General features: G+C 50.7%; 4 protein-coding genes across 4 annotated transcripts; 2 read left to right on the top strand and 2 right to left on the bottom strand.

Moving 5' to 3' along the window:
• On the top strand, nt 1-1,653 carry ppe1 (putative ribosomal protein/carboxylic ester hydrolase (Ppe1)). Its single transcript, XM_071030012.1, has 5 exons — nt 1-190; nt 277-773; nt 825-915; nt 978-1,231; nt 1,294-1,653. Exons 1-5 carry the CDS (start codon nt 12-14, stop codon nt 1,527-1,529), a joined length of 1,257 nt encoding a protein of 418 aa, XP_070882928.1. The 5' UTR covers nt 1-11; the 3' UTR covers nt 1,530-1,653.
• BJX67DRAFT_362580 (putative transcription initiation factor TFIID subunit) lies at nt 1,654-4,557 on the bottom strand. The gene is made up of 5 exons (XM_071030011.1): nt 4,252-4,557; nt 4,011-4,149; nt 3,901-3,944; nt 3,038-3,852; nt 1,654-2,986 (listed from the first exon to the last, which is right to left on the bottom strand). The coding sequence occupies exons 1-5, from the start codon at nt 4,426-4,428 to the stop codon at nt 1,936-1,938; spliced, it is 2,226 nt and encodes a 741-aa protein (XP_070882927.1). The 5' UTR covers nt 4,429-4,557; the 3' UTR covers nt 1,654-1,935.
• Nucleotides 4,558-4,741: 184 nt separating this feature from the next.
• BJX67DRAFT_384302 (mediator of RNA polymerase II transcription subunit 11) lies at nt 4,742-5,355 on the top strand (the record flags this gene model as incomplete). Its single annotated transcript, XM_071033641.1, has 2 exons — nt 4,742-4,825; nt 4,903-5,355. The coding sequence occupies 2 exons, from the start codon at nt 4,742-4,744 to the stop codon at nt 5,353-5,355; spliced, it is 537 nt and encodes a 178-aa protein (XP_070882926.1).
• On the bottom strand, nt 5,151-7,032 carry cap2 (F-actin-capping protein subunit beta). Its single transcript, XM_071030010.1, has 5 exons — nt 6,848-7,032; nt 6,340-6,719; nt 5,989-6,258; nt 5,869-5,916; nt 5,151-5,811 (listed from the first exon to the last, which is right to left on the bottom strand). Exons 1-5 carry the CDS (start codon nt 6,874-6,876, stop codon nt 5,738-5,740), a joined length of 801 nt encoding a protein of 266 aa, XP_070882925.1. The 5' UTR covers nt 6,877-7,032; the 3' UTR covers nt 5,151-5,737.
• Between the last annotated feature and the right edge of the window lie 1,529 nt (nt 7,033-8,561).

The following is an 8,561-nucleotide window of genomic DNA, read 5'->3' as shown; positions in this document are numbered from 1 at the left end:
CCGAAAAGAAAATGAGCGAGCTGCAAAAGTCCTTCGCGAAGTCGAAACTAGCCAAATTGCCCCCAGAACCCCCACCTATTCCCGAATTTACGACGGACGGCGATGTCGAGGATGATTCGGCTTCATCAACAGACACTGTGACTCCATCACCCACAAAGCAATTATTTGCTCGAGCGGGGGGAGCACGAGGGTACGTCCATACTTTGCAATGCGAATGATTTCCTAGTCGTATGGCGTACACCGTGAAACTGATGCGGGGAGGGACGAGCGGAATAGATCAACGACTACCCTCGGGTGGACCGATTTCTTCGCACAAGAACTCTACCTCGAGCATCAAGCCAACGGTCTCAATATAGTCCACCATGTGTATCTTACACCACCGACGAATTCAGGCCCGCTCTTCGTCTTGCATCACGGTGCTGGCTCCTCCGGCCTCTCCTTCGCGGCCTGCGCTGCGGAGATCCGCAAGATCCTCCCTGAAGCTGGATTCCTCTCCGCTGACGCTCGAGATCACGGGAGTACATCGGTAACGAGGGCAAGTCAGGATACCAATGGCGATGGCGCAGAGGTTCAACTAGACCTGAGTCTCGATGCCCTGAACCAGGATCTCCTCCTCGTTATCCGCGAGACGCAGAAACGAATGGGCTGGGACACGCTGCCGGACATTGTTCTCGTCGGGCACAGCTTAGGAGGTGCTGTGATCACTGATGTGGCGAAGAAGGGCGAATTGGGCGCGAAGTTACTAGCCTACGCTGTTCTAGATGTTGTCGAAGGTGGGTAGTTCATCCCCCATCCACTTTCCTAGTATTAATCTCGATATATAGGGTCCGCTATGGACGCCCTTCAGAGTATGGAGACCTATCTCTCCACTCGCCCATCCCGATTTCCGTCCGTAGCATCTGGAATCGAATGGCAGTATGTTCATAACCTCTTGGTCTTCAATCATTATTTGCATCCGCTAACGCTATATGCCATAGCACGCGCTCGCGTACGATCCGCAATAGAACTTCCGCCCGAGTCACCGTACCATCACTCCTCTATCACGAAGATGACCCAACAGACCCATCTAAACCCTGGGTCTGGCGAACCAACCTTGCCGAAACAAAGCCTTTTTGGGAAGACTGGTTCGTCGGACTAAGTCGGAAGTTCCTTGAGGCTCGCGGTGGTAAACTACTCCTTCTGGCTGGGACAGATAGGCTGGATAAGGAATTGATGATCGGGCAGATGCAGGGTTTGTGCTCTCTATCTCATCCAATAAACATCTCACGGCGCTAACATGGATATTATGTGAAGGAAAATATCAACTTCAAGTCTTTCCAGATGCAGGACATTTTATCCACGAGGACCAACCCGCAAGGACGGCGCAGATCTTAGTCGATTTCTACAAACGGAATGATCGCAGCGCACTGGTTCTTCCTCCAAAAGTGGCCGATACGCAAGCTTTCGCAGCAATGAAGAAGGCGCCGGGAACTAGTGTCCCCTTTGCTAAACCCGAGGGCGGGAGCACAGGCTCTCTCAAGAGACCTTAGACATTTGGAAGTAACGTTACGCAGATATACGACATATCGGTTACCTTGAGGGTGATGAAGCTGGTCTTCATAAAAACGATATACGAAGAATGAGATGATTAGATACACATAATATATATAACAAGTTTATAATCATTTTGTATTAGCCGTGACTTGTGCTATTGATAGTGATAGTATATCCCGATCCCCGAAAACACCAATGCCATCCCTAACCCAGCTAGGACGCCATTAATAGACCAGTCAATAGACGAAAAAGGAATCCACGCAGTAGCTGACTCTCGTTTTTTCAGAAACGCGCGCCTTGAAATGGCCAAAATATAAGCTAAGAGAAGTGCCGAGAAAGTATAAACTGTAGAAATGAGAAACCGATATTCGTCGGGCGCCGAGGATTGTCATGGTGATGTCGTCAAGGAAGGTAAGCACCACCAGCGATAATCAGATTCATAGTGGTAAATTTCACCTTATACACGGGGCTCTTCTTCGTCGGGAAAGCGCTGATTTGGTCCGGGCTAACGACTACGTCTTTCCCCTTCTTCTTGCCAATTCCTGGACCAACAGCGCTCGACGTCTGGGTGCTGTTGGCTGTAGAGGCATTGCCATCGATCTTTGTGCCTGCACCACCTTCTCCGACGACGCGGCCCTGTGACGGTTCGTGAGCTGGGCCAGCGACGTCCCATACACGGACTGTACCATCTGCACCGCCAGAGACCAGGACAGTTGATTCGACGCTCCAGCTGAGGGACCAAATTCCCCCTTTACCGTGGCCACGCATGCGTTTTAGGAGTCGGCCCGGCCCGAGGTCCCAGAGTAGGATGGAGCCGTGGTCATCTGCGGATGCGAGGGTTTTACCGTCTCGGCTGCAGGCGAGGGCTGTGATGTTGCCGGTATGTCCGGTGAACATGCGGACTGCGTTGCCGGTGGTTACGGCCCACATACGGACTGTGTGGTCAGAGCTGCCGGTGAAGACGTAGGCAGAGTTTGGGTGGAAGCAGACGCAATCGACGTCCTGATCGTGCCCGACGAAGATGCGCTGTTGGCGGATATGATCCGTAACCCAGAGACGGGCTGTTTTGTCGTGGCCGCCGGATACGAAGTAGTGCCCGAAGGGACCCCATTGGAGATCCCATACGGGTTGATCGTGGCCCTTGTACACGACCATACATTGAAATAGGTCAAGGGACCACAACCTGATGGTCTTGTCTGCGGACGAGGAAAGCAACCAACGAGCATTTGTTGGTGCCACGGCCCCATCTGTACTCGTTGTTGAAGGTGCAAATGCGACTGCGTATATTGGCCCGGAGTGCCCGATTAGACGCCGCGAATTGGTGGGGTTGTCTTCCACGTTATCATATGTTGAGGTGATCTTTTTACCGTCTAGGCTCCAAACTCGGATGTATGACTCTTGCATACCGGCTGCAACGAGCAGATTATCATCCGAGAAATCTAAGCAGTTGACCCTATAATCAGTTAGCAAACTAACCTCAAGGCAATATAAGACATTAACCAACCCGTCATAGGTATTGTGGAAAGTGAACATGCAGACACTAACGGCGGGCCCAACGCCCCCTGTTCTTGATTCGATTCGAAATCGGTCACGGTTCTCTTTGACTTTCTGGATTTCCATAGCCACATCGCGCGCAGTGGATGGTGGGTATGGAATATCAGCGCGTGTTGGAGCTTCTTCATCATCCTCCTTCTTGATTATCTGTTCAAGCTCCTGGACCAACGTATTCTGACCTGAACCTGGGGGGTTCTTGATGTCTTCATCCGCTAGTTCGGCACGGACATCTCCCTCAAGAGCCTGCTCCATGGGGAGTTTTCCTAGCTTGAGTCGAGGCAAGGTACCAGCCATTGCGGGATTGTCACCGGTGTAAGCAGAGCCGGGATGGTGGCCAGGGATGCCCTCATCTTCTGTAGGGAAGCTTTGGCCCATCCCGGCTTGGGTAAGCATTGCCGCAAAGCTGAATCGATCATCAACGGCACGCTCTTTCGTAATGACGGTACAGAAACTGCTGAGGATGGCCGACATGACGGATCCTCCTTCCTTCTGTTTGCTTTCAAGGAACTGCATGAGACTGGTAAACGCGGGGTTGCTCAGAACTATGCGGTACTTATTGCCCCGGTACAGTTTGGCAATTGAGTTATCTTGAACATGCTCAGGCAGGCTGATAGGCTCTAAAGCTCGAACATCTTCGGTGTGCTCGGGTAAAAAGAGATTTTTGTTAGCATCAAAGAACTGCCGGGCCTCTGGAGCATAGAAAGAGGTCGCCATATATAGAAATGAATAGACGAATAGTGGCCATAGCACACGTCTAAGTTCGGGCTATAAAGGGTTAGCATCCGTAATATACGGAGTATATTTCAGTGGTACCTTGTACAAGTCCAGATTGTCTTCAACCCAGACCTTGATCAAATCTAACCAAGCACATCAGCTTTGCCCTCACATATGCTAATTTGCATATAAGCTGCCGGGCGCCCTACCGAAACCCATCCTGTACTTAGGCCGCGCATCATCTCCCAGAGGAGGTAAAGGTCGGCCATCAATCTCTTGATTCGCAGACTCCATACGAAGCATGGCTTCCGTACGGCTATAGCCTTTCTTAGCCAAATAGTCGATGACCTACTTGTATTAGAAACGTGACAAACACAAATTTTATAAAAACAAGTCAAAAACTCAGTTTCTGACAACCAAGTTGAAGATAGGCTTAGTGTTAATACTCACAATCTGGTTCAGGTTCTGCTGAGACATTGCACCACTAGGCGGAGGCGGAGGCGGCCCCGATGTAGGCTGCCCAACAGGCGTTGAAGCCATCTGCTGCTGAGGCATTGAACCGCCAGCACCAGGGCCCATACTCCCACTTCGGGGAGCAGGGCTTGCGGCCCCGCCAGGCGCAGACATGCTCTTTTGTCCGAACGCGCTCTCAACCTGCCTAACCTGGCGGAATCAAAGAGAAGAAAGTGGTAAGCAGGTGAGATTATTATGTCGATGCGTAAGGACGTGAAAATGAGAGATTGGGATGGATTCTATTCATTCGTGTTTTTGATTTGACAGGAGTTTGCAGAGATGTCGCCCTGGGATTATGTAATCGCAGCTCTCCCCACAGCCTGCACGTGACTGGCCCTCACTCGAGACTGGGGAATCAGTGTTGCGCCATCCATTGCTTGAACCTTTCTCCAAGAGCAACAGGGTTGTTACAAGGAGAGGAACGAATATGGCAGATGGCGGTACCTCCGACAGACCAGCTCAGGTCTTCACGTCAGCGGATCGTATTCGACAATTGAACGAAATTGACAAGGTACAATATGGTTTGCTGCTTGAATATCCCAACGCTGATTTAATGAGCCTCCCTATTAACTTCTAATGCATGTGTAGGATGTAGCTAAACTAATTCACTCGGCCGGGCTTGCAATACAAGCGCTTACCAACGCAAGATCCGGCTACTCGTCTACAACCGACAACTCGCTCGATTCGCATAAAGCTCGATTCAAAGAAGCTACGTCACGGTACTTTGCACTCCTCTCCTCGATCGACGTTCGGCTACGTCGTCAAGTCTACGCATTGGAAGAAGCTTCAGTCCTTGCGCCGGACTCGTCTTCTAGGAGTGGCGATCTCTCGGGGGCAGGTGCGGGTGCGGGCGCGTCGGGTGTGTCTAACCCGCTGGATGTGAGCTGGCTGAATAGCAGGAAGGATACCGTTGGCAAGGAGAAGGAAGCGGAGCTGTGGGCTGCTGCTAGAGAATTTGTTCAGCGGATGGAGCAGGCACAGCCAGGAAAGAAGGCCAGTGTGAAAGTAGAGGGAGGTCAGGAGAATATGGAGGTGGACTGATACTCGTCCTCCAGCTGTTGGCGTCATTTCCGGCCTTTTCTTTTTCTTTTTGGAATAAGGCGACCCGCCTTGTAAAGTGGTCTGCGTTGCATTCTTTTCCAGGAGCGAGCTCTTTTACCTTTTGTCCTCCATTTTGAGATGGCTGCATTACCTCTGTTATAGCATAAACCTTGTATGATACCCGGACTTGGATGCATCGAAGTATGCAAATTTGGCTATTACAGGCACTATTTTTACCCAGTTGTCTCCATAGATCGACCTGCCATTTTCACTGACCCCGGATGTACATATAAGCGACTGGATCGCGTGGGTAAGAGCTCCGGAGACGTCTGTTGATGTGACTTGAAATAACTCTAATCCCACTTATGTAAGTATATGAGCTCTACCGCTGCAGTGACCGTATCATTTCTTCGTGGGTAGCCCTGTCCCTGTTGGTTTCAGATAGTGGAGCGAGACCTATCGAGTGGTTGAGCAATCAGGGCCGCGGATGAGTATAAATGACTGCCGACTTACTTCTCAGTTCACCAACGACGTCCTTAGCTTTACCGAAGTAAACCTCCTCTGTACATCAATGGAGTTAGCAACCACTCTGGGCGAAAGTGGATTTCAGGGAAAGGTGATGAATATGCATACGTAGAAGGTTTCGCATCTTCAGTTCCATATCTTCCACAAGGCGACCGACATTGGCAACGTGGCTCGCGTCAGATTCGACTGGCAGATCCAGCTCGACTTGCCTTGTCATATTCCCGCTGAGATCCATTTCGCCGAGAGCCTCGTTTTCGTTAGCTAGATGCAAGATAACCGTGCTCGTGAGCTTATAATGAGCCGCGCGTCCCCGGTCAGTAGCTTCAAAGACGTGGATGCTGTCCCACTCGCCAGACTGCTTTCCGCCGGGCGAAGCTCCTGTGCACGGAGTCAATCAGTACCGAAAGACGTATGGACTTGTGAAGTTTGCGTTTAGAGGGGCTTTTGGAAGCAGCGTACCTTTCTTCAAGAGAACCACACCGGCAAACCCATCGTCCAGATCCCAAAAGTAAACACTCCCAACACCGCCCTCATAGTAAAGCTCCCGGTAAACGTCGAAGGCATCGTTGGCGGCAACCTCTAGTTTTCTCACTCTCTCACTTGGTACCGTACCATCGTCAAGAGGGGGGTCGAATTCGTTGCTCCAGGGAGATCTGTAGCTATCACCATCCCGGTTATAATCGCAGAGGAGATAATCGCGCTTCGTCTTGGGGCATCGGCGAATCTCAAGTGGCTGGTCGACTGAGGACAGTAGGTCTTCGGTGAGGTCAGGAACAATGGACGTAATAGCCTGCAGATTCTGCTTTGTGTCGCGCGGGTTCAACCGCCGAAGAAGGTCCCTATGGTAGGTATCACGGTCAGCGGGCACTCCAAGCGGGGTTGGGTTTCGGGGGCGACAAGTCGTCGTCTTTGATAGAACGAGGATATCGCAAAGGTCGGGAAAGTTAGAACAGCCAAGCGTACTTACAGCGCACTATCGAATTGAGCGTCGGCCATGACTATGGAATTTCCGGGGAATATCGTAGCTGTGCTCCAATGCTGTTTATTTGTGGAGCTCGGGGGTGTCCCTGAGGCGGCCAGGAGGTGCGCGGTCGTTTTACTCCGGGGCGTGGCGTTAGAGCCGTTGCTCCGCAGCACTATGAGGGCTTGTCCCGAAAATGGATGTTACATATCGAACGTCGGGGCTTTTGGATCCAAGGCCGAAAATTACTGCTCCTGAAGCCATCGTCACTCACATTTCCACCTGTGGCTCTCGGCAGCCCACTGCGACCCAAAGTAACCCGCCGGGCTTCTGCGCTGACTAGAATGCTTGGATATGCCTCGAGCCAAGTCGTTGTCGAATTTCGACGTTTGTAGAGTTGGGATATGGTCTTCGATAAATTATGTAGGGCTCTAGTGAGCTACAGCCAGTATACATATATATTTATATATATAGACACCTTGGTCTTCTTAGAGTCATCTACGGTTTATAAACTGCAGTTTGACTATCCATCGTTACCGTTGGAGTCAATTGAGCATACTCTCCCGTCCAGAATCAAAGACCGTCTAGCGCTAAGAATCAAGCTCAGTGATAGTATACAAAAGGAACTGCGAGTAACATAGGCTACTAGTAGGGCCCTGGTTTCCAGTTTCCCAGCTACCCTGTACAGCAGGTACTTAGCCCAGTAGTTCCTGCTATGTATTATCGCATCTGAACTCTGGCCGTAGGCTGCAGTTGCCGTTTCGATTTCTCCATGTGCCATGAAGAAAGAGGCCCTCAATATGCCTGGGTAACCTGGATAGCTCTTTCCGTATTAGTTTAATATCACCATTGAGGAAGCCGCTCATCGCACCTATCCCCCCTTTCTTCCACCTTGGCCGTTTGCCGAATTCATTCTTCATTCTTTCTTCGTCGACTTTGGGGTCATAAACGCACTTCGAAGAGGATCTCCCCTCCAAGCTTCGGTCGTTATTCGGTCATCTTGGTGAAATTTGTTGGCAGGGTTGTTAGCATATTTCGAGTCCACACTCGTCGATAGGATACATCTGGAAGAGAACAATGACCCCTCAGTTTTGCAGGGCTTGCAATCGGCGAGGCAACATCATCAAGGCAAGTGATGATAGAGATGACCTTGTTACGATCATAGGCCTTATGGCCTTTGATGAAAATTTCACTCGTGTCCGATGCTCAGCTTTGGCTGATTTATATCCTTGCCTCTCAGTGTACCAAAGCCGAGCTGCCGAGCACTTTAAACTCATCATCAGGGTATGTGCTCCTTTGTGAGACTCTTGACTGAAACCGGTACTTACTACCGCAATCGGTATCTTCTTAGAACTACAGCCATGCCATGGCTCCCAGAGTGCCGCAATACCATCTTCGAGTCGTCCGTACGCGAACTCCAGGCATCAAATGCGAGGGCAAGAGATGCGGCAGCAGAGTGTTCTGGTGGGCGGACTCCATAGCCCTAGGCGTTGGATTGGGTGCGGCGCTCTGGTTGACAGACTCCTTGGTTCGATTAGAAAACAGGAAAACATGTGGCCTCATAGGGATGGGGACTTACCATGGTTCATGTACATACAGCTTGATTGCTGTAATAGAAGACGAGGGGAGGCGAAGCGAAAGAGGAGAGGACAGAAAACTAGACGATTGATGATGGATTAAGGAATTTATACCCAAGCCCGAACGCGGACCAAACTTCCAA

The sequence above is a fragment of the Aspergillus lucknowensis genome, assembly GCF_044049455.1.
Source record: "Aspergillus lucknowensis strain CBS 449.75 chromosome Unknown BJX67scaffold_46, whole genome shotgun sequence".
Taxonomy (NCBI): domain Eukaryota; kingdom Fungi; phylum Ascomycota; class Eurotiomycetes; order Eurotiales; family Aspergillaceae; genus Aspergillus; species Aspergillus lucknowensis.
The sequence above is the reverse complement of the archived record's forward strand: the minus strand, read 5'-3'. Positions and strand labels throughout refer to the sequence as shown.

Excerpts from the sequence above, each read along its gene's own strand:
- ppe1 (XM_071030012.1), top strand. The coding sequence starts at position 12 with ATGAGCGAGCTGCAAAAGTCCTTCGCGAAGTCGAAACTAGCCAAATTG. Across the intron at positions 916-977 it reads GCATCTGGAATCGAATGGCA|CACGCGCTCGCGTACGATCC; the intron begins GTATGTTCATAA and ends TATATGCCATAG. Across the intron at positions 1,232-1,293 it reads GATGATCGGGCAGATGCAGG|GAAAATATCAACTTCAAGTC; the intron begins GTTTGTGCTCTC and ends TATTATGTGAAG.
- BJX67DRAFT_362580 (XM_071030011.1), bottom strand. The coding sequence starts at position 4,428 with ATGTCTGCGCCTGGCGGGGCCGCAAGCCCTGCTCCCCGAAGTGGGAGT. Across the intron at positions 3,853-3,900 it reads ACAATCTGGACTTGTACAAG|CCCGAACTTAGACGTGTGCT; the intron begins GTACCACTGAAA and ends AACCCTTTATAG. Across the intron at positions 2,987-3,037 it reads TTCCACAATACCTATGACGG|GGTCAACTGCTTAGATTTCT; the intron begins GTTGGTTAATGT and ends AACTGATTATAG.
- cap2 (XM_071030010.1), bottom strand. The coding sequence starts at position 6,876 with ATGGCCGACGCTCAATTCGATAGTGCGCT. Across the intron at positions 6,259-6,339 it reads TGTGGTTCTCTTGAAGAAAG|GAGCTTCGCCCGGCGGAAAG; the intron begins GTACGCTGCTTC and ends CTCCGTGCACAG. Across the intron at positions 5,917-5,988 it reads GAAGATGCGAAACCTTCTAC|AGGAGGTTTACTTCGGTAAA; the intron begins GTATGCATATTC and ends ATTGATGTACAG.